General features: G+C 37.1%; 3 protein-coding genes across 6 annotated transcripts in view; all 3 read left to right on the top strand.

Moving 5' to 3' along the window:
- The window catches only part of LOC113071685 (hepatocyte cell adhesion molecule-like), an 89633-nt gene that overhangs the window by 2739 nt on the left and 61916 nt on the right, over positions 1-24978 (top strand). The gene's annotated exons all lie outside the window — the stretch shown is intronic.
- LOC113071684 (uncharacterized) lies at positions 1091-5735 on the top strand. Its single transcript, XM_026244977.1, has 8 exons — positions 1091-1562; positions 4088-4201; positions 4278-4370; positions 4485-4562; positions 4650-4742; positions 4971-5316; positions 5506-5558; positions 5647-5735. Exons 1-8 carry the CDS (start codon positions 1393-1395, stop codon positions 5651-5653), a joined length of 954 nt encoding a protein of 317 aa, XP_026100762.1. The 5' UTR covers positions 1091-1392; the 3' UTR covers positions 5654-5735.
- LOC113071683 (uncharacterized) lies at positions 5706-8094 on the top strand. The gene is made up of 8 exons (XM_026244976.1): positions 5706-5788; positions 5885-6118; positions 6227-6312; positions 6409-6513; positions 6794-6987; positions 7075-7239; positions 7463-7704; positions 7831-8094. The coding sequence occupies exons 2-8, from the start codon at positions 5896-5898 to the stop codon at positions 7857-7859; spliced, it is 1044 nt and encodes a 347-aa protein (XP_026100761.1). The 5' UTR covers positions 5706-5788; positions 5885-5895; the 3' UTR covers positions 7860-8094.

The following is a 24978-nucleotide window of genomic DNA, read 5'->3' as shown; positions in this document are numbered from 1 at the left end:
AGTAGCAGGAAAAGAAAAACCCTTTGTTTGTTAGACATTCCTATTTGATGAAGTGTACAGTTCTTATTGGTGATCCCCTACACCCCTGACAGTGTATCTGTATATTCTACTGATGTAATAATAAACTTTGAAGAAGTTTGTGAACAGACAATTGGCTTCATGTTCATAATTCTTTCCATAAACCCATGCACGAACTGAGAATAGTCGGACAGCATTGATAAAGATGAAGAGGTGAAATATATATTTAACAATTACAAAAGGGGATTTTCACAGTGATGTCATAGAACTTTTGTTTTAAACAGATACAGACAGGGCTGGACTGGAGTTAAAATTCAGCCCTGGAAAAATCACGCCCAATCGAGTTTCCCTTGAATGTTTTGCTGGGGTTAGTGTCTTAAAATATAGGACAGAAAGAAAGAAACAAACAAACAAAATATATATTATTGAAAATACTGCATTTCTTCACATAGCAATGCACTTTTGACAGTGAAACAGATTTTGAGCTGTAGAATGCAGTAAAGTAAATGAAATCTTGATGCATGTTTGTATTTGTCAGTTCTTGTTTGTTGTTGATGAAGAGTTGAAATGAATTAACATGACGAGTTATGCTACAAAAGAAGAAGCAGCAATTTTTTCCCCCGAAATCTGAAAGAACGTAGTGAAACCTCTTTTCTTTTAAGGCGACAGCTACTCTTTTCCCTTTTATGCACACGTTTGCATAGAGCACAAACTGCCCTTTTTTTCTTCATCAGTCAATCAACAAATCTGCACTGTTTTATAAAATGTGGTGAGGGGGGGGTGTTAGCACAGTGGATAAGATGCATGCCATTGGTCGGAGAGACCCGGGTTCGAATCCACTGGTTGACACCAATGTGTCCCTGAGCAAGACACTTAACCTCTAGTTGCTCCAGAGGCGTGCGACCTCTGACATATATAGCAATTGTAAGTGGCTTTGGATAAAAAAGCATCAGCTAAATGAATAAATCTAAAATCAACAGTAGCATAGACAACACTGTAAATAGAAAAATAAGTTCAACAATTTATTTCGAATAATGACTTACAAAAGCTTTGTCTAAAATATTTAATAGTTATATTAAAGGAGCTGTATGTAAGAAATCTATTTTAATTAATCATAAAATGGCCCTGATGTGTCACTAGACATTAAGAAAACATGTTCATTTCATATACGTATATCACTGACAACAGTAGTCCGGCCAGGATATTGTCATTTAAAAAGTGGACTTGCAGCCCTCAACTGATGTTGTTGTTGTCATTTTGTGTTTTGGCCTGACGCGCCTCCCTCCTCCTATCTACCAATCACGAAGTCAGTAGTGTTTCGGGATCCGTGTTGCCAGCTTTGCTGTAACTTACTCTAATTCCAGTCGGATAAAAATGTCTGTTACTAAATCAAAAAGACCTCGTTATAATTCTGAAATTCGTCGTGACAAAGTCCGAAATAAAACCAGAATTTGTATTGGAGATGCTTTTGAACGATGGAGACGGCTGAAAACGGAGAAGAATTTGAACACAGACGCCAACGTTGCTAATTTTCTCCTGGACAGGTAAGATTCATCTATGCTTGGCTAGCTTGTACTTGATGTCGATGGACATTTGATATATTAATGACAGTTGAACAAAGTTAGGCATGTTTTTGCAAAGTAAAATAACGTTAGCTCACATGGACGTATGCTAAGCAATGCATTACAGTAGCCAAGGGTGTAACTTTGGTTTGAGAAGTGGGGGGGACACAAAATGGGGAAAAATGTTTTCGATTTGAATCCCATTTTCTCCATTTACATACAGTTAGGGACTATGGTGATACAAAATCCAGGAAATAATTAAGTTGTTTATAATGATAAATTCTGCCAAAAAGAATAATAGGCTACTATGTATAAGAAAAAGATGTCTTACTTTATTTATTGTTGAATAGCCAAGACTTGAGAGAATAATTTTATAAAGTCAAAAACGTTCACCTAAAAATGTTCCCTGTCTCACCTATGAAATATGAAAATGTGCTAGCCCGTTTCTGAAATGACATAATTAAAATTATTTACCTGACCCTTTACACAGCACATACCTGCAACTCTGAGCTACTTCTCCCTGTCTCACCCTCCCTGTCTTTAAGCAGCTTCACCTCATCTGTTCTCTGATATGAAAGCATGGCATAAAAAAAAAATAAACAAAAGTTCATCACAACTGAAACTATATTATAACAGTCAACAGAAAAAAAATCCTCTCCTCTCCCACCACACAAGTGAGCAGGTAAATAATATGAAACCACACCCATGTGATGATGTGACCATTTTAAAAAAATATTCTAAACAAATAACAACACGCAAATTTGGCTCTTACAAGAAGAACATTTAATTTGATAATATTCAAACTGTATTCATTATTTATCATGTACACTTCTTCCCTTTTATCACCAACAAATCAAAATCACCTGGCCTTTCATACAGCACATAACCTAACGTTGTGCTGCTACTGTTTTCCCTATCTCACCCTCTCTGTTCTGAAGCAGCTCCGCCTCATCTGTGCTCTGATATGAAAACAACTGAGTTATGATCATATTGAGTCCACATAGCCAGAAAAGAGTCTCTGGATGTACATTTTAAAAACTGGGTGTGCCACATTCATTTTCAGATTAATGTGTAGAAAAAAACCTGACTGCGTATCAATAACTTTACAGACTAGACTGGGCTGATGTGTAAAACTATACTCAGGCTCACCACATAACATAACACTATATAATAATATAAATAAATATATAAAAATATAAATATAAAATATAGGCTAACTCAGGCTAGCTCGACATTAAGCCTTTTCTTTGAACAAGTAACGTTCAATTTTTTTCAACAAGTAAAGTCAATTTTTACCAATTAACTTCCATTTTAAATGAACAAATATTGTAAGTGAACAACAATAGCTCAAGTTTAGAAAAACATTTATTGTTAAGACTTATTTTATTTCTGCATCTGAGTATAATGAGTTGAGTAGCCTATAACAGCAGCCAGAGTCTGCTTGTCATATATTGCTGACAGAAAACGCTGCTGTTTAAAGTGGACACAGAATGTTCTAGGCAACATTAAATGTTTAGGTTAGCTAGCTAACGGTCTGAAGTTACCTAGCAGCAGTGTATGTTAACGTTAGCTCATCAACAGGTGTAGACCATAGACTGTAAAAAAATAAGTAGACAGACATTTTGATTACTCTGACCTGAGCTAATTTACTGAATCGACCAACTCACATCTCCTTTCTTTTTTTTTCATCCATGAAGACATTAAAGTCATCTGTTGCTGGCGTTTCATGACTGACTGTGATACTGGCTGCTCAGTAGAACTTTCAGTGCGCTTACACTACTTAAGAGTGTGCATGAGACGTCCCTGCCTGTAAGCGGACGCGCGCATCGACACGCAGGATGTTTGTCCTGATCCTCCGTGACGATGACGGCGCGCGGTTAAAAAAAATCATAACAAACTAATTTGAAAGTGGGGGGGGGGGGGGGGGGCACGAACGGGATTTTGAAAAGTGGAGGGGATATGTCCCCCCTGTCCCCATAGGAATTTACGCCCGTGACAGTAGCCCGTTTTTCTGTCATTATGCTGAGAAGCTGAGGAAAACAACATTAGCACGCCCATTATGGCAATTTGAAACGTAATTGAGACAGTAGCCTAATGTTACCTCAGTAAAAATGATTCGTCATTTCTTCTTCACGTATATCATGGACTAAGTTACACATGCTGAAAGTTGACCTTTATGACCATTGCTAATGTAATTTAGTTACTATAACAATATTTTCTGATGGAACTGAAAACATCCCTGTGATAGCCATTGGTGATATTGAATTTGGCCCGCATTACAATTGCTGTGGAAAATGTTTTGGTTATTTGTTAGCGTACTTATTACAAAAACTTTAGTACTTGTAAATCGATTTTTTTTTCTTATTGAAAAAAAGGAATTTTATTTTGTTGTTTATATGTTTTTTGTTTTGTTTTACTATTATCTTTTTTTTTCTCAAATTTTTTTTATTGTAATTGTATTTAAATGTTAAAAAAAGAAAGCAAATCAAAAACGCTTATCTCTTCAGCTATTATGGCCCCAGCACCTCAACACCCAGTAAGAGAAACTTGAAGCACCACCACCTGACTGCACCATCACTTTCCAGTATCGTATGTGCATCATCTGAAACACTTTCAAATCGGTCAGTAGTCAGTACCACTTTTATTTCTTTTTTTTATTTTCATTGCATATTTTGAAACAATTTGGGTCTTAAACAGCTACACCATTTACAGAGAGGACCTGTCGCCTATTGAGGAAAGACTGGAAGATGATGAGCGCACCATGGATGCCTCTGAGGTTCTGGAGGAAAGGTAGATAAAGCCTCTCAGGCTTCCTAATATGCCAAATGATAAGAAATGTTTTGTAAGTAAAAATGTACTTAAAAAAAAAAATCTTTGTGACCTCTGTATTGTTTTTGTTTTTAGTCTACAGAACATGAGCATCCAGGATGCTGAAACCCAGGTCATGAATGAGCAGGAGATAAATGATCTAATGAACAGTGTGTAAGTTCCACTGGGTTTTACTGTACATTGAGTAACAAGATGTTCTGCTTTGTATTAACAAATATAATTTTCTATCACATTTGCCAGAATTGATTGGGGGGACAGTGAAGGTGTTAGTAATGAGGAGATTGAAGCAGATGACAGTGAAGATGAGGACTATGTCCCTCGTATTTGTATTCGGTATGTTAACATTGGATCCTCTAAGATTATTCACAATACATTATCGAACATTGATTCAATGAAATATGTAAACATAAAAATAAAAGATGTAAGATTTTTTGATATTTTCTGGTCCCTGTAGTATCTCAAAGATAACCCCGTCTTTGTATTTGCCATTTTTATTTTATTCATCTGATTGGATATCTATCTGTAAATGATAAATACAGTATATATCTTTCATGTCTTTAGGTTGGGTGGAGCATTGCAGGCACCACCATGCATTGATAATCTGCCTGTGATAGATGCCAGTGAGACAGTACATGACATCCCGGATGTAGAGCCTCCATCAGTCACCTTACCTACACTTCAACAACCTGGCTTTCCTGATACACTGGAGGTCATGACTGAAGATGACCTAATCGGGAAACGGGCCTCCATCACTTATGAGGACTGTTTGAGGCAGCTTGCAACATTACTTGTGCTTCCGGTCCAAAAGTGCCCATACACATGTGACGTCAGTAAAATGGAGTGTCAGTGTCGCCCTCCATTTGAAGTTTCCATTACACGCAGGGGTACTGCAAGCATCATGGAATGGGTATGTGTTGTAATCATACTACATTGCAAATAAGTGTAGATTGGTGTTGGAGGCAATGTCAATACGTTGACAGTGGTTTTGTGAAACTCAATCAAGCTTCCTGAGTTGTAGTTTCCACTTAGTGGAAGCAATTCTATGTTTGTATTTGATAATGCTAAATAGCCTAAGTTGTGTCCCATTTATTGTCAGACCTGCCTTGTTGGCCACACTGTATGGAGATGGAGCTCACAGCCCACTTTGAGGTACGGGATGCTAGCAGGGGACTTTATGTTGGCAAGCAACATACTACTCTCTGGAAGCAACTACTCCAAAGTCTCGCTTCTGTTCCAGTTTATGAACATGGGGATGGTGGACCGTAGTTCATTTTTCACAATTCAGGACACATACGGTGTAGACACTGTGAAGGAGTTTTGGGAGGAGAGGAGAGCTGAGGCAATAAATCGGCTATAAGACAGAGATGTGGTAATAGTAGGTAATGTACATTTTTTATTAATTTATGCTACAGTATGTTAAGATGTAAATTTTATGTTCTGTGTTAATCATTGATTCTTGTTTACAAATTGAATAGCGGATGGAAGAATGGACAGTCCTGGACATTGCGCCCAGTACTGTACATACACTGCCATGGAGAACGAATCCAGGGAAATCATCTCTGTCATCACTGTGGACAAAAGGGAGACTGGGCGAAATTCTGTGATCATGGAGAGAGAGGCATTTGTGCGGACAGTCGACACTCTTTTGAATGAAGTGAAACTAGTAGAGGTCTGCACTGATGCCCATGTCCAGATCTCCGCACTAATGAGTAAGTTGCCACTGAAATTTTGCGTTACTTGTAGAATTACAACAACTTTTTTGGAGGGGTGGGGGGACCATTACTGTACTAATTATACATATTATTTTTTCAAATAAGACAAAGGAAAATACAAAGACCTTGGGCTGCAGCACAGCTTGGATATGTGGCATGGGGCCAAGAATTTGGCAAAAAGGATCCATGCTGTAACTTCAGCTGTCATTACTATGGCTTCATTTTCTGCATGGCAATCTACCCTAATTTGAGCGGTGTAATCATGATAACTGTTATGTCTATCCCAGGCTTCACAGGTCAAGGGTCAGTCCAGTTTGAGCAGTTGGCTAAAAGACATTGTCAACCACTTTTGGTGGTGCTGCAAAACAGCAGATTCTTACCAAGAGTTCCTTGTAAGTTGATATGGTTTGAAAAATAGTTGTCATCTAAAAATAATATGCAAAACGAACATGCAGACTTATTAGACATACCTTGCTGGTCAAGAGAATAAGTTAGGATGGTTCGTTGATGTTGGATATTTGTTGATTCAGTAGCTAACCAGACATGTCATTGTGGTAAATAATGTGACCCACTTAGATTATAGTACTTACAAGCAGAATCATCATTAATAATGAATTATGTACAATATGCATGCTTTTTTTTCTGTACATTATATTTCTATATTATTTCTAGGAGCTGTGGCTTGGTCTCCTACATCATGTGACAAATGAACACAGGTGGGTCCTGGGAAGCTGCCAGCATGCAGACTTAGAATCTGGTGGAACTCAACAGTGGCTTGAGCGAGGCTCCATGGCACATGAGGCCCTGAAGAGCATCGTTAGAAACAAGCGGTGGCTTAATGAGGTCCACAAATATCTCAATTTTAGGTAATATTTTGACTATATACACATACTGTAGATAGAAAGATATTTTCAAAATCCCACTAAATGTCTCTTCTCACACACACCCCACAGGTCCACTGCTGATCTGGAGTCCTTCCAGAACCATATTTTAATGTACGCTTGCAAGCGCACAGCATTTAGCCCTCCTGTCTTTGAGGCCAGGATGCTCCTTGCAGCGATGGACTATAATTACCACAAGGACCGCCCAGAGTTGTGTAAATCTGATGGAAGCAAACAGTAAGTGACTTGCTCACATCTACATGCTATTGTTTTATACCAGATTACAACACCATGTAAGGGATACTCCACCGAAAAATGAAAATTATATCAACATATACACCATGAGGGTGAGTGAGTATGTGATGATAGAATTTTCATCTAACACTACAGAAGAACACTACAAAAAATGTCCCTTGGAATGTAAATGTCTTCTTCCCTCCCCTTTTTGCTTTTAATACAGGTACAGGAGGCTGTACAAGAAGAATGCTCGCAGGTATATGCTATACACTCAGAAGACATCCAAGACGTATGGCTACATCCCAGAACTGCAAGCTATGATCCTTCAAAAGAGATTAGCTGGTAAGGGGATGCCCAGACGGAGGACACTACGACCTGATGACCCCAGAAGGTACGGCCCACTTCCCCCTGTGCCGGCACCAACCATTGAGGAACTCCTGCACACCCAAGTCAGGAGAGGTCTTGGTAGGTTGAATGCAAATTTATTTATTTTGCACCTTGGGCTACATGCCACACACCAAGTCAGATGTCATGCATAACACTTCCAAGTTTGAAATAAACTAACTTCAGGTTGTAATTTCCTCTCCTCAGTGTCAACATTCCAGACTAAAGACCTGTGAAGCCCAGTTTCCAGAGCCTCACAACCCTGACCATCTTCATGGCCATGTAAACTTTTGTGTCACAAGCTGCTTATCAACAATTTCAGACTAAAAGTTTAAACAGTACAGAGCAGCTGAGTCTAGTTTTCTATTTATACTGTGTAACATTTATCATTATACCATTTTATATACTGTTTCTCTACATTGTAAAAAGCATAGTATTGTTATTATAAATAAACTTTTTTTATTGAAAAAATGAGGAACGCTCTTTACAAACAAACAAACCAAAAAACAGAACAAATCAAAAAACAATTTGTAAAACCATATATACAACAATAAATAACTTGAATATAACTGTTCACGTTAGAATGGTATCAAATGGTGGGTACAAAGCCAGTGTACTGGCCTTGGGGGTCAGGGTATTTGTCCCTTATTTTCCATATACAGCAGCTGGGAATAACACGACGGTTACCCAGACCCAGTGACCCATGCTGCCAAAAGATGTATTGACGATAAGCAGCATACCTAAATTGTCTGTTATCATCTCCTGGCTCTATAACTTCAGCTACCACCAACATATCATTTCTGTAATCTCTGTGAATACGCAAATAACCATCTTCCAGACAATACAGATCAAAATGTGCCAATTTGCTGATGCAGTAGTCAGGCCCCTGGCCACAGCATTTCCTTTCAGCATCTGTGGCCATTTCCCTGCAGTTCCCACAGGTGCACCATGGAAGAGCAGCGTTAGGTGGGGTTTTGCTGTCCAATGGAGGAAGTGCATCAAAAACTAATCCAGGATTCCGGGAGAAGACCTGGGTTGCTAGTGCTCATAGCCTCACTTCACTCATGCCCTGAATGAGTGCCTAAGTAAACAAACCATAATAGAAAATGTGTTGTTTACATTTGATTAAAAATAACAAAGATGCTAACATTGATTCAAATGGTGACTACTTATCACAAGCCATAATTTTACTAGAGTCTATCAATTGTGTAGCATATTCTGGAAACAAACCTCTGTCCGGACCCTTCGGTCAATTTGGATCATCTGAACTCTGTTCTCTTCCTCTGCATCTCTGCCTCCTTTCCCTTTCCTTCCTCTGTTGCCAACTCCAGTACTTGGACCTGCATTATCTCCTCTTCCACCTCTCTGACCTCTTCCACCTCTCTGGCCTCTTCCACCTCTCTGGCCTCTGTCACCTGGTCCATCTCCTCCCTCTAAATTCTCTCCTTCTCTCTGCTCTTTGTCTCCTGGACCAAGACCTGCACACTCTACTCTTGTCCCTCTCCCTTTTGCTCTTCTTTTCCTTTGTCTGCGCCTCCTCTCGCCTTCCCAGCTCTCATCAGCCTCACTTAGGACAGCGGGCACCTCATAACTGGGGTCTAAATCAGGCTGCAACAAGTGAGAGCAGTACAAGTGCTAACTCAAAATAAACATTCTCTACCTTTTAGGCTATGTACTATATTAGTGATGGTTTGGAAGCACTACAGTAGGTACAATTCCAAGGAAAAATTACTTTTTCTAATGTTCATAACACTAATGAAAAGCACAGTGTAGCCTATGATGTGAAAAATTTGGGCCATTTGGAACGTTTTGTAGCCTACTTGTTTTTCATGCAAGTTCTACAGCCATAAATAATAGAATGTCATGTAATCCTTCACATCACATATTTTAGCGTTATGGACGTGCTGCAGGGTAAGTAAAAAAAAAATACAGCTGGCCACTTTCACTTATATCATCAGCTAATTGAATAGCTGTATCTTTGATATTGGTTACACAGTGACAGGCTTGTGCTTGTATTTACATTAATGACAGATAAATAACGTTACAAGTTAGACTAACAGTTACCATTCTGTCTGTCACATACGAGAATACATCTTTACGATTGTACTGTCACATACGAGCATAAATCTTTACGATTATACTGTCACATACGAGCATAAATCTTTACGATTATACAGTCACATACGAGGATACATCTTTACGATTATATTTAACTAATGAGAATTAGTAAAATTTTTAAATACATAATTACTTATCAAATATCTCTCATGAAGCATAAACATAATTAACAGAAAACAGAAAAACTTACTTTGTACGTCTGTTCGTCACCTGCCATTGGAAGCTCGATGAAGCAGCCTACGTTTCTGCTGAATCCTGCAGCTTATCTGGCAACCTCGAGTCAGGGGGGAGGGGGAGGGGATACACCGCTCTGCAGTATTTTATAGTGACTGCAGTACCAGTGTAGGCCACAATCCTACATACTTTCAACTTTTTCTTTCTCTTTGTAGAGTTACAAGCTCTTGGTGCATAAAGAAGATCTGTAAAGTTGCAAAGACTAAAGTCTCAAATACAAAGAGATATTCTTTATAAAAGTAAGACTCGTCCATGCCCCCCTGAAACGGCTCATTCTAAAAAGGCTATAAAATGACATTACAAGTCATTATAATCAGGAATTATGTCCCCACTGGATGCAACAAATGCTTCATCTGTAATGGGTTTTGTTGGTTCTGTCTCGTCTTTCCAGGACACAAAGCATCACAGTTTGTAAAGGAAGTAACATTTCCGTCACACGCTTGAGGTGTTCGACCAATCACAACACACTGGATAGCTGGCCAATCAGAGCACACCTCGCTTTCAGAACGATGAGCTTTGTAAAAAAAACATGCATTTCAGAAGGCGGGGCATAGAGGAGAAACAATAATGTACAGTATGTGAAAATTATGTTTTTTTTTTTAACCTTAAACTGCATGAACACATTTAATTACACCAAATACATAAAATAAATTGTATTTTTAGCAGCATCATATGACCCCTTTAAAAACATTCTTAACGTGAGTTTAACAGCTAACCACATTATAATATTTCTTTCTGTTTCTTCATATAAGCAGAAAAATGTTGAGTTCAGTGATTGGCACGTCTTATTAAACTGAAGTCCCCTGCTGCTCATCCTCTTTATTCACCAGTGGTTCCTCTTCAGTTGATTCACTCACTGTGGAATATAAAAGAAAATAGAGAACACAGGAATTAAAAAGAAAGAAAGAATCAGTTCTGTTACATCTACATCTACACATGGATGATGTTACAGCTCCACTCAAGAGTCCCTATACATGCTGAAAACAACAGAACATGAAACAAAATATGATGACTGTTGTTTTACAGATGTGCAAGCTGACTCTATTGAGTATATCACTCAAAAAATTTGATTTTGAGAGGCTAAAAGCATGAATGCAGTTAATGACCCAATAATTAAAGGGGTCATTGGATGCCCATTTTCCATTAAGTTGAAATGCTCCTTTAGTGTCTTACTGAAAAGCCTATAACATACTTTGGTTAAAATTTCTCAATGGTAGTGTAAAAAATTAAATAAATAAACACATAATTTTTTGCCCTGTCAAAACCGCCCCGTGAGAATACTAAACTGAGCTGTCTTCCAATTGTTTTATGTATGGATAAATAAATACAGACAAAATTACATCACAATGCACGTTTTGGTGAATATGCTAGTAAGCACTGTTGGTTAGGCTGGTTATAAGGTTATCTGTAGAAAACGTTTATAGGAAGGAGCTCATATTAGCAGCCAGAATTGTGTTTGAGATGTTGCTCAATTCTGCAAAAGTTGTCCTCCGTGTCAAATGACATCTGCTAGCCTTCCCTCCATAGCTCCACTCCTACCACTCCCAATCATTGCCACTCTATTTGAACACCTTGGGATGGACATTGTTGGTCCTGTTGAGAAGAGCAGAGGTGGGAAGTCCAGGTGCCAAAGAGTAAAAGTCCTGCCATATTTTTGTTCCACCCATGAACTCACCAGACGATTTCACCAGAGGAGGAACCAAGTCATTCCTTCCAAGTCACAAACGAATCTTGTGTCAAATCCCAAGTCCTCGAAGAGTTAAAGTTAATGAGATAATTAAGTGACTTCCCACCTCTGGAGAAGAGTAAATCTGGGAACCGTTACATGCTGGTTATAACAGACTATGCAACCAAGTACCCCGAGGTGTTCCCATTGAAGTCCATAAAAGCTAAATCTGTTGCTTTTTGTTTAGTACAGTTTTTTTCAAGAGTGGGTTTCCCATGTGAAATACTGACTGATCAAGGAACTAACTTTGTCAACTTTGTTGAAGCCGGTCTATCAATTACTTGGCATCAGGAGCCTGAGAACCACACCTTACCACCCCCAAACGGATGGGCTTACAGAACGTTTCAACAAGACGGTGAAGCAGATGCTGCGAAAGTTTGTGAACAGCAATGGTACAGACTGGGATCTCTGGCTGTCATACCTTTTATTTGCATACAGGGAAGTAGGGATGTTCCGGTTAGGGCTGGGCGATATATCTAACGATATGATCATGCGCATCTAATCAGTAAAGCTGCTTCCGTGATCACCGCTAAAATCTCCATCACCTGCTTATAATTGGAGTGGCATTTAATAGACAGAGCCGTAGATCGCTGACAAGCCACGCCATATCGCGTTCATTACCGCAGATGAATCGCCTTTGATAATGAACGCGATATGGCGTGGCTTGTCAGCGATCTACGGCTCTGTCTATCAGAGGTGGGACTTTCAAGTCACAAGCAAGTCTTCAAGTCATATTCAAGTCCTCAAAGGGTTAAAGCTAAAGAGATAATTAAGTGACTAATTAAATGATGACTGTGCATCAGTGATGAACATCTGCTGTTAACAATCAACATCACTGAAGTAAAGAGAAACACAAGAACTACAACTGAATTTAGCCACAGCCTTCAACTGAAAAAAAAGTAAACGAAAAAAAAAATACACACACTATGCCACCATATTTGTGGTCAGGGTTTGCTTTAAGTAGTGTCTTGACCCTTTTTCTAATTCAAACCAATTTGATTCAAAACAATTTCAATATTGTTTTCGCAACAAACATGTATGCATTGCTGAGTCGAACCTTGCAGTAACAGATGATCTTATGTGTTTTCTGATTATAGCTCATGATGACTGAACACCATGAAATTGTGTTTATCTTTGGATAGTAGACTGACACTCAGCTATTACTGAACTGAAGTAAAAAAAAAAAATCACAATGTTTCAATGTTGAAAGACACAAAAGGAGACAAACACACTTATCACAAGATCCTCAACAGTGGTGACAATTTTTCATACTGCAGTGCATGACGGGAGTTTTTACTAAGGTTTTACCCAGCATGCAACATTTTGTTGATTGTCACCACTGTTGAGAGTCATATGCTGGTTCTTGATGTCTGTGTGTGTCTACAGAGTATAGTTTTTCAAATTTTGTATGCACTTAGTAGATTTAAAATTCACTTACTTTAAGTTTTTTCCATAGTGCAGTTTTACTGGGTTGATTATGCTAAACTTAAATAGAGCTAATGTTAACTTGATTGTAATCTGACCACCTATCACATACAGATTAATTTCTTCTCTCTGCTTTACAGCACCTCATGCAATGCTACATAAAGAGATCTAACATGACAGTCAAGGGTCAAGAGCCCCACTAAAGCACACGCTGATCTCCATTATGGTTGCATCACTTTAACCAATAAAACATCAACATCTGATCCTCTGTAATTCTCAAGAACAGCAGGTGTTCATCATTAATGCACTATCTTCATTTAATTAGTCACTTAATTATCTCATTAACTTTAACCCTTTGAGGACTTGGGATATGACTTGAAGACTTGCTTGTGACTTGAAAGTCCCACCTCTGCTGTCTATTAAATGCCACTCCAATTATAAGCATGTGATGGCGATTTTAGCGGTGATCACGGAAGCAGCTTTACTGATTAGATGCGCATGATCATATCGTTAGATATATTGCCCAGCCCTATGAGATACTATCAGAGGTGGGAAGTCCAGGTGCCAAAGAGTAAAAGTCCTGCCATATTTTTGTTCCACCCATGAACTCATCAGCCGATTTCACCAGAGGAGGAACCAAGTCATTCCTTCCAAGTCACAAACGAGTCTTGAGTCAAATCCCAAGTCCTCAAAGAGTTAAAGTTAATGAGATAATTAAGTGACTAATTAAATGATGATTGTGCATTAATGATTAACATCTGCTGTTATTGAGAATTACAGAGGATCAGATGGTGATGTTTTATGTACCCTATGCCAAGGGTACAAAAGCTGTAACCTTGAGGGTACACTCTCAGAAAATAAAGTACATAATTGTACCTTTAGGGGTACAATAGCTTGTCACTGGTGCTGTACCCTTGTGATTTGTACCTTAAGAGACCAGTTTTGTACAGAGGTGGGAAGTCCAGGGGCCAAAGAGTAAAAGTCCAGCAGCTGATTTCACCAGAGGAACCAAGTCATTCCTTCCAAGTCACAAACGACTCTCAAGTTAAATCCCAAGTCCTCAAAGAGTTAAAGTTAATGAGATAATTAAGTGACTATTGAATGTGCATTAGTGATGAACACCTGCTGTTATTGAGAATTACAGAGGATCAGATGTTGATGTTTTATTGGTTAAAAAGATGCCACCATCATGGAGATCAGTGTTTGGTTTAATTGTGCTCTTGACCCTTGACTTGTTGTGCTAGATCTCTCTCTGTAGCTCTGCATGGGTTGTTGTGGAAAAGACAGAACTGTGACATATGAAAAACATACAGTTACAATGAGCTGGTTTAACTATATCTCAAATATTTTTGTCTTCTTTCTGATCACATGTCTAGGTTTTGAATAATTTCAGTGAAACTACAGCATGCACACAAAAAAAGCATTGCTCTAATATTTACAGGATATGGATTTTTTTTTTGTTTGTAACACATATAAAAGTTTGAACTCCAGTGATTTTCGACACACACAGATATCAAGAACCAGCATATGAATCTCTACAATGGTTACAATCAACAAAATGCTTCATGTTGCAATACATGAATTACTCCCATAATGCACTGCAGTATGATTAATAATTTTCACCACTGTTGAGGATCACATGATAAATGTTCATGGCTAAATGCCTAAATACAATTTTTTTTTCTTAATACTGAAGTGTTATAAAGCATTATATGGTGGCATTTGCATAATGAGATTTCTCTCTTTTTTGTGAAAGTGACATACAGTTAAGTGTGGTGACCCGTACTCAGAAATCATATTCTGTATTTAACCCATCCAAAGTGCCCAGACAGAGCAGTGAATTCACGGCAGTTCTCTCTAACAACTAAGCCACGAACTCTTCTCATATAATCAAGAAATTTAATCAAGATCATACAGTCATCAAAAGCATAAGTCACCTGCTAGATCAAGAGTTGTATCAGCATTGCCAAATGTTTGCTGCAAAACAATAATGCAATTGGATAGAAGCAAATTTGTGAAAACCGCTTAAAGGCTCAAGATATCAACTGAAGCAAATACTCACCACAATTATGGTGGCAAAGGTTTTTTTTTTTTTTTCAATTTATTTCATCCAAGGCTGTGCTTAAAGTCAGTTGTAGTTCTTGTGTTTCTCTTTTCTTCAGTGATGTTGATTGTAAACAGCAGGTGTTCATCACTAATGCATCTTCATTTAATTAGTCACTTAATTATCTCATTAACTTTAACTCTTTGAGGACTTGGGATTTGACACAAGATTCGTTTGTGACTTGGAAGGAATGACTTGGTTCCTCCTCTGGTGAAATCGGCTGATGAGTTCATGGGTGGAACAAAAATATGGCAGGACTTTTACTCTTTGGACCCTGGACTTCCCACCTCTGGATACTATACAAGAAAAACATTTTTCACGTAAAATAATTGAACAAATATTCAAGAAATAATGATTTTGGGTTTTCAAATTATATAAAAAAAAAATGCTTTAAGGATAACACTTGATCACATTAGTGGAATTTAAAATATAAACAATTAAAATCAACAGTATTGGCTATGCTACAATCACAAAATAAAAAGGCAGCCGTTTCTGTAACATGTTCTTCGTTATCAAGATAATTACAAATACAATAATTAAACCTGTCACTTTTGTCTTTACGTTTTTGTGCTTGTTTTAACTTTGTGGGTCACATGATCAACATAGCGGATGATGATATACAAATTGCATTCATACTTCATACATATCCATTTAGGCTGTATAATATGTACTGTTTTAGCGCTCATTAAGTTAGTACTAATTGAAATTAAGTGCCTAATTAAAGGGTATGCGGTTTCAAACGCATACCGAAAAAGTCTCGTTTTGACATCTCGCGTGGTTCTGTGTGATTTGAACAACTTCAAGTTACGCCTCCTACTTCAAGTTACGCCCAATTCAAGTTATGCCCCCTTCTTTGCAGTCTGCAGACAGACCCTTCCCTACAGGAGCACTGAGCGACATTCAGCGTCCTCTGGCGGCTGTAGACGGTAATGTTTTTTCTTGGTTCGTTTCTCTTGGTTCATGTCAAATTAATTTTGATAAATAAGTTGCACCTGACTATAAGTCTCAGGACCAGCCAAACTATGAAAAAAAGTGCGACTTATTGTCCGGAAAATATGGTAGTTGAAACCATTTAGCTTTTAAGGATATTTTCATATATTTATTCTAAAACATAGCAAGGACACTATTTCCCTACTGTCTCTGTGTTAAAACATGGTGTCACATGCATGGGAATTCGCATGGAAATTATATGCAGATGATGTTTTGCATAGTAAAACAAGGCATTGTAAGCTCCATATATGGTGATTTCGGGGAGTCAGGGTGGACATGCACGTACGCACAATCTTCCCCTGACTGGGATTTATAAAGAGATTTTTGCACAGGTTCTGCAGTACGCATGGTTTTATAAATCGGAAAACTTTTGGGTATACGCAAAATCTAGCTTTTGTGCCTACGTAAAATTTTAGGATGAAATATTCGGAGAGTTTTATGAATGAAACCCCAGCTGACTACACATTTTGCCTTAATGCATAGAATAGATACTGAGGAAATAATTACCTCTGTCATGATATCAATTTTATACAACAGTTCAACAAATATGAACTTAATACAGAGTGGGTTACATTTTAGACAAAATTTTGTCTGATTCACCAGCAAAAACACCAGAGGCAGACATAGCAACAGTGTTTCATTCATGAATGAATCTCTTTTGAATGAATTGAGTGAGTCAATTTTAAAAATTCTACGATACATTCATAAAGACATAAAGTCACTTGCTTCCTTTCTAAATGAATCAGCCATTTTGAATAAATAAATGATTTAAAATATGGACTTGAACCACGTATTTGCACTTTTAGGGGCTGTTCACATCTCATTTAAAAATGTGTGGAAAACATCTGTTTGTTCAAAATAAATATATAGTTTTTGTAATAAATACTGTTCTACTTACCAGTACCAGTCAGATTGAATCTCCTGTATCTGGTCCGCTCCCTGTTGATGATCTGAAGTTTAAAAAGTCCAAAGTCTGTATCTGTGGTGTTTGTGATGGTCAGAGATCCAGTCTTAGTATCCAGCTTCAGTCTGTCTCTGAATCTCTCATTAATATCAGTCATTCCTGATTCGGCTTTAATAACCAGACAGTTTTTAGCTCCAAATGTCCACAGTATCAGATCACCACTCAGTGTTTCAAGACCAGGGTCTAGAGTGACAGTTTCTCCAACCTTCACTGACACTTTCTTCACTTCATGTCAAAACAACACACAGAAACAGAAACACAGAAAAAAGTGTGAATTAATGTAATTTTAATTTTCAACAAATTAATTGAGAAGACATTTTTTTAAAAACCTGCTGTAGTTTGTCATGTTTGTAGTTTCAGCTCATCTGTCTAGGAAGGTATTACCCAAATACACATATCATAGAATATGTTGTAGTATTTGACATGGATTTTTTTAGCCCCCCCCAAAAATGAATTCCTATGATTGCTTATGAATGACCTGTGATTACTAGGGGTGTAATGGTACGTGTATTCGTACCGGACCATTTCGGTACAGGGCTTTCGGTATGGTGCACGTGTGTACCGAATGACCGAATGCAATATTTTGTTTGAGGAACATATACATTTTTGTGTTTCCAAACGAACATATTAAGTGGCAGAAGTCTCCGCGTTCAGCGCAAATCCCGCCCTGCAGCTGATTGAGGCCGGTGACTAAGCCCGGTGACACACTGGCTGCGTGGCGTGAGCATGGTGTGAGCATGGCGTTTCTGCTGTTTGTCAGTTGCGTGACACCTGCTTCGCGTTTTTCTGTGTCTTTACACACCATAATCGTGCCTGACGCGCTACTTCTACTGTAGTTGACATAGAGGGAGACCGCTGAGGCGCCGACAGACCAGGATCTTGTCTTCACTACAACAATATGTTGAGCATAAATAGAGGACACCGTTAACAGTATTGACGGCAAAATAGACTATGTTTGACAGGTGCAATATGCCAGTGTGTCACCGGCTCAACATGAAGTATAGATATTGTTTTCAAAAGGCATCACGTGAGTGTGAACATCAATACAACTAGGGAAAAAACGATTTTAATTCAAAGGCAGCTCCCGTCGGCATTTAAACAGACCTTTGCTCTTAATTCCGATCGGGCAAACACAATAATGAAATCTGAGCAGGTCTAAAAACTGAAACTGTTGATGCTGCACTTTACACTTTGGAAAAGTTATATATATATATTTTAAATATGAGCAGGTATACAAGCTGGGATTGGTAATGCTGCACTGTAATTTTTTTTGTAATTTTTCATAATGTTATTATATGATATTGTTTGAGACTGAGAGTATTTTATTTAGTGGTGAACTTTGCAGCAGTATTTTATTTCTTATTCTTTTTTTATTTTATCAGAATCAGAATCAGAAAGAGCTTTATTGCCAAGTATGTTTGCGCATACAAGGAATTTGTTTTTGTGACATAAGCTTCCAGTACACAGAGACATCAACACACACACAAAAAATAAAAAGTAGGCAAATAGATAAGTGTATAAACAATTGTGCTATAAATGATAATGAATAGGATTGAATAAGATGCAGGGATGTACTAGGATGGAGGGGTAACAAATAAATATAAGGATATTGCACTTTTGTTTGCATAAGCATAAGTGGGGAACATTTAACTGTTCATGAGATAGATTGCCTGGGGAAAGAAACTGTTTTTGTGCCTTACTGTTCTGGTATTTGCGGCTCTGAGGTGCCGGCCAGATGGCAAAAGTTCAAAAATGGGGTGACTTGGATGTGAGGGATCCAGAGTGATTTTATGAGCCCTTTGCCTCACTCTGGATGTATACAGTTCTTGAAGGGTGGGCAGGGGAGCACCAATAATCCTTTCAGCAGTCCGAACAGTTCTCTGTAGTCTTCTGATGTCTGATGTTGTTGCTGAGCCAAACCAGACAGTTATAGAAGTACAGAGGACAGACTCAATGACGGCTGAGTAGAACTGTTTCAGCAGCTCCTTTATATATATTTTATTAAAAAGTATTAAAAAAAAGTGTAAACAAATTGTTAAAAAAAGAGTTTATAGTAATAAACAACCTGCATTTTAATGTTTGCATTTCTTTCCCTTACCGTACCGAAAATGAACCGAACCGTGACTTTAAAACCGAGGTACATACCGAACCGTGATTTTTGCGTACCGTTACACCCCTAGTGATTACCTATGATTTATCATCACAACTTTTCTTGTAATATTTTGATTTCTTTCCTTACAAAACATTTCTAATACATTTTTTGAAATATTACTCCTTTAACACCTATCAATACCTATAAAGATAATTACAATAATAACAGTGTTTGCATCCACACAAACACACAAGATTGTCATTTCAAACTTTAAACTTTAACTTTTGGCTGTCAATATTGTTATCACTCATCAGCCAGAAAAATAATTTAGAAAGTTATTCCAATTATATCGTTTGTATCATTATCATTATAGTTGTGTTGAGACTATTATTTTGAATTTAGAGATTTGTAATATATATATATATATATATATATATATATATATATATATATATATATATATATATATATATATATATATATATATTAGGGCTGGGCGATATATCTAACGATATGATCATGCGCATCTAATCAGTAAAGCTGCTTCCGTGATCACCGCTAAAATCTCCATCACCTGCTTATAATTGGAGTGGCATTTAATAGACAGAGCCGTAGATCGCTGACAAGCCACGCCATATCGCGTTCATTATCGCAGATGAATCGCCTTCGATATGAACGCGATATGGCGTGGCTTGTCAGCGATCTACGGCTCTGTCTATCAGAGGTGGGACTTTCAAGTCACAAGCAAGTCTTCAAGTCATATTCAAGTCCTCAAAGGGTTAAAGCTAAAGAGATAATTAAGTGACTAATTAAATGATGATTGTGCATTAGTGATGAACACCTGCTGTCAACAATCAACATCACTGAAGTAAAGAGAAACACAAGAACTACAACTGAATTTAGCCACAGCCTTCAACTGAAAAAAAAGTAAACGGAAAAAAACAAACACTATGTCACCATAATTGTGGTCAAGGTTTGCTTTAAGTAGTGTCTTGACCCTTTTACTAATTCAAACCAATTTGATTCAAAACAATTGCAATATTGTTTTCGCAACAAACATGTATGCATTGCTGAGTCGAACCTTGCAGTAACAGATGATCTTATGCTTTTTCTGCTTATAACTCATGATGACTGAACATCATGAAATGGTGTTTATCTTTGGATAGTAGACTGACACTCAGCTATTACTGAAGTAAAAAAAAAAAATCTAAATGTTGAAAGACACAAAAGGAGACAATCAGTTCAGGTTTTTAGACAAACACACTTATCACACGATCCTCAACAGGGGTGACAATTTTTCATACTGCAGTGCATGACGGGAGTTTTTACTAAGGTTTTACCCAGCATGCAACATTTTGTTGATTGTCACCACTGTTGAGAGTCATATGCTGGTTCTTGATGTCTGTGTGTGTCTACAGAGTATAGTTTTTCAAATTTTGTATGCTCTTAGTAGATTTAAAATTCACTTACTTTAATTTTTTTTCCATAGTGTAGTTTTACTGGGTTGATTATGCTAAACTTAAATAGAGCTAATGTTAACCTGATTGTAATCTGACCACCTATCACATACAGATTAATTTCTTCTCGCTGCTTTACAGCACCTCATGCAATGCTACATAAAGAGATCTAACATGACAGTCAAGGGTCAAGAGCCCCACTAAAGCACACGCTGATCTCCATTATGGTTGCATCACTTTAACCAATAAAACATCAACATATGATCCTCTGTAATTCTCAAGAACAACAGGTGTTCATCATTAATGTACAATCATCATTTAATTTGTCACTTAATTATCTCATTAACTTTAACCCTTTGAGGACTTGAGGATATGACTTGAAGACTTGCTTGTGACTTGAAAGTCCCACCTCTGGTAAAAGCTGAATGTCAGTCAACAATCCAAAGAAGACTATCTGATGATGTCCAAGTCAACATGAGTTATAAGCAGAAAAAGCATAAGATCATCTGTCACTACGAGGTTTGATTCAGCAATGCATACATGTTTGTTGCAAAAACAATGTTGAAGTTGTTTTGAATCAAATTGCTTTGAATTAGTAAAAGGGTCAAGAGACTACCTACAGCAAACCCTGACCACAATTATGGTGGCATAGTGTTTTTTTTTTTTTTTTTTTTCAGTTGAAGGCTGTGGCTAAATTCAGTTGTAGTTCTTGTGTTTCTCTTTACTTCAGTGATGTTGATTGTTAACAGCAGAAGTTCATCACTAATGTACAATCATCATTTAATTAGTCACTTAATTATCTCATTAACTTTAACCCTTTGAGGACTTGGGATATGACTTGAAGACTTGCTTGTGACTTGAAAGTCCCACCTCTGCTGTCTATTAAATGCCACTCCAATTATAAGCAGGTGATGGCGACTTTAGCGGTGATCACGGAAGCAGCTTTACTGATTAGATGCGCATGATCATATCGTTAGATATATCGCCCAGCCCTAATATATATATTGTTATTGTCCATTGTGTTAGTGGACCTTTAGTTTCATGATTTTAGCTCATTTGTAAAGCACTTTTCACAATTCACACTGTTTTGAAGCACCTTCGCTGAAATTATTAATCTTAATGCCTCAGTTCAGAGTAAGGCGATAAATTAGATCACATTTTGTAATGATATAATCTTACTGTCACGATCATCAGCTGGAGTGAGCTAGGAGAGCAGGAAGCCCCGGTCCCGGGCACTCCAGCTGATGATTATGACACTAACTGATGATATGTTTTACATTGGGAATTTGGGCCAAGTCCAGATAATATAACCTGTTCAAACAGTACATGATTATTCTTCTACTCACCAGTGACAGTAACAATGAATCTCATGTATTCAGTTCTTCTGTTTTTGCGGCTGATCTGTAGTTTGTAGAGTCCGGAGTGAAAGGTCCTGATGTTCTTGATGATGAGATCTCCAGTCTTCGTGTTCAGCACCAGCTTGCTTCTGAATCTTCCATCAGCAACATCACATTCGATATCATTTGTTTTACTGGTCGTGTTTCTGAAGTCAATGAGATTGAGACCTTCAAACCACCACTTGATCTCATCCCCTCTCTGTAGTACAGTCTTAGTCTCTAGATTGACAGATCTCCCTTCCTCCCCTGACACCATCTTTTCTTCAGCTGTCACAATGACACACAGAAGCAGAGAACAGATAATTACTGTTCTCAAATGAGTAAATGAGTGCTCTTCATTATGTGCATTGTTTGTAGGACAACATCGGTTAGTATGTGAAATAACATTTTTAAAAGTAAATACATAAAATATAATTTGACCTTATAGAAAATCATAGTAAGTTTGAAGATATATATATTGTATATTGCCATTGAGCCTAAAAATACACAAGTTTTATTTTCTGTACATATTTCCCAGCTCTATTACAGAGCAAGAACATCCCTGCTAGCGGTTAGATATATAAAAAAATAAAATAAAAGAGTGACTCACAATGAGGACTATACGGAAGCCCTATTTTTCTTTCCTGTTTTTTCGTGATGTTTACGTAACTTTTTTTTCTCATTAATTTTCTCAAAGGTGCATTTATACGGCTTTACTCTGTAAAGCATGTGAAAGTATAGTCATAAATTATATTGAAATGTACATGCAAAAATCACTGTAATTTATTGATTGATAATTAATTTATTTGAATGTTCCATTGCCAACTGCCAAGTACAATAAACAAGTGTGAGTATGCAGAAAATTTAAAGTGTAAAGAAAGTTCATTTATTAGAAGTGTAAAGAAAGTTCTACTTCAAGAGGTCACTATTGTGACCTCTTGAAGTAGAACAGATAAGTGGCATCATCAAGTCATTTCTCATCGTGCTTTTGGTCCGGGAGAGAGCAACTGTCCTTGACTGCACGGCTGACTTGTTGGCGTGAGAGATGGCATGACATCAGAGCAAGGCGGTCTGCTCTCGAACACATTTATAACCTGCATGCCTCTTGCTGTGATCAGTTCTGCACAGATTTAGCTAATCTCAAACAAGCTTATAAGGTGTGTTATATTAGGTGCATGCTTTCAAATCGCTCTCGCTGTACTTCAGGGAATAGACAATCTGGTAAAACGTTTCTCATCTAATTTACCATTTACAATAGTAATGGACTCCTGTATTGATCTGATGCATTAAAGTGTGATCAAACCCAGATCTTAATTGTAAGTAAGTTGTAAAACTGACATCTAAAACTTCAGATATTGATTATGAAAGATCATAGTATGCATTTGAACACTACTGTAGCAGTATAAAAGTAAATTTCTTTGTCTTGGAAAAATCTTCTTTTGTTCAGCTGTAAAACTCACCCACATGCTTTTGTATTATAGAGATCCTGTGACCATAGTAAATCACAACTGCAATCAGGAACAACAGAACAGCAGCAGCTATGCCAGCTATAACACCTGGAGACAGACCCGGATCAGGAAGAGCTGAAGAGTGACAGTGAATGAGGTACATTAAAGGTAGCTGACCAAAGCAAAAAGCAAAAAAAAAATAATAAATAAATAAACATATAAATAAACAAATAAACAAACAAATATATATATATATATATATATATATATATATATATATATATATATATATATATATATATATATATATATATATATATATATATAATAGAGGTCCTTACAGTGAAATGGACCACTGACATTTTAATATGTTTTTTATAAAATGTATTAATATTTTGAATTTGCTTTTATTTTAATATTTACTATTTTTATTTAAATTGAGTTTCTTTTTTTTACACTTTTGTCATTTGATTATTTATATATTTCCACAGCTTCCATTTATTGTTTTCAGTTTTAGTAATTGTAGAATTTAAGCTTCAACTTATTTATTTCTGCTACACCATTTAAAACATATTTTTTCAAAGCTTTAAATAGATAAATGGATTATATTTCACAAGTACTATATAAAATATAGTATAGTATATCGTAATTGTTTACTAATAAACAACAACAACAACAAAAAGTATACTCACCATAGACAGTAACACTGTATTTCTGAAACGAGGTCTCAGTGTTGTGGCTGATCTGAATTTCATAATGCCCTGAGTGCTTTATTCTCATGTTCCTGATGGTCAGAGATCCAGTCTGATTCAGCTGCAGTCTGTCTCTGAATAGCTCATTATTGGGATATGAGATATTATTTCTATCAGCTTGAGCAATGAGTGAAATATTATCTCCAAACCACCACATTATCCTATTAATTCCCTGTATGTGAGTGAGATCAGGGTTCAGAGTGACAGAATCTCCCTCCTTCACTGACTTCACTTCATCTGCATCAGCACCAAACACACCTGAAGAACAAACAGAAACAGTTTCTCTGAGACTAAAGTCATATTGCACTGCTGATTTTAGTGAACAGAGCTACAGTCAATAATTAAGATCAGTTTTGCCTTATAAACACAATTTGATTTATTCAGCTTTAAATACAGAACAGTCCTGATAAAGTCAGTAAAATCTCATGTTAGTCAAGTCACCTTGTTTTGAAGCAGCTTCACTCTAAGAAGTAGTTATCAATGATATAAACAGTATTGAGTTCTGCTGAACAGCAGCCGTAAAAATAAATAATAATAATAAAAAAATATATATATAAAAAACAATAGTGTCATTATTCAGTTAAGGTCAGTTCCCTTACTGTGTAAAGGTCATCAGTTATAATGAGTTATAATGATCAGTCCTGGAGAAACAGTGATGCCATCATCCAC

Source organism: Carassius auratus, unplaced genomic scaffold (genome assembly GCF_003368295.1).
Source record: "Carassius auratus strain Wakin unplaced genomic scaffold, ASM336829v1 scaf_tig00007853, whole genome shotgun sequence".
Taxonomy (NCBI): Eukaryota; Metazoa; Chordata; class Actinopteri; order Cypriniformes; family Cyprinidae; genus Carassius; species Carassius auratus.
The sequence above is the reverse complement of the archived record's forward strand: the minus strand, read 5'-3'. Positions and strand labels throughout refer to the sequence as shown.

Coding starts and splice junctions, on each gene's coding strand:
- LOC113071684 (XM_026244977.1), top strand. CDS start 1,393: ATGTCTGTTACTAAATCAAAAAGACCTCGTTATAATTCTGAAATTCGT. Junction 4,202..4,277: donor TCTGAAACACTTTCAAATCG/GTCAGTAGTCAG, acceptor GGTCTTAAACAG/CTACACCATTTACAGAGAGG. Junction 4,743..4,970: donor GTCCCTCGTATTTGTATTCG/GTATGTTAACAT, acceptor TCATGTCTTTAG/GTTGGGTGGAGCATTGCAGG.
- LOC113071683 (XM_026244976.1), top strand. CDS start 5,896: ATGGACAGTCCTGGACATTGCGCCCAGTACTGTACATACACTGCCATG. Junction 6,119..6,226: donor CCAGATCTCCGCACTAATGA/GTAAGTTGCCAC, acceptor TTTTCAAATAAG/ACAAAGGAAAATACAAAGAC. Junction 7,705..7,830: donor CCAAGTCAGGAGAGGTCTTG/GTAGGTTGAATG, acceptor TCCTCTCCTCAG/TGTCAACATTCCAGACTAAA.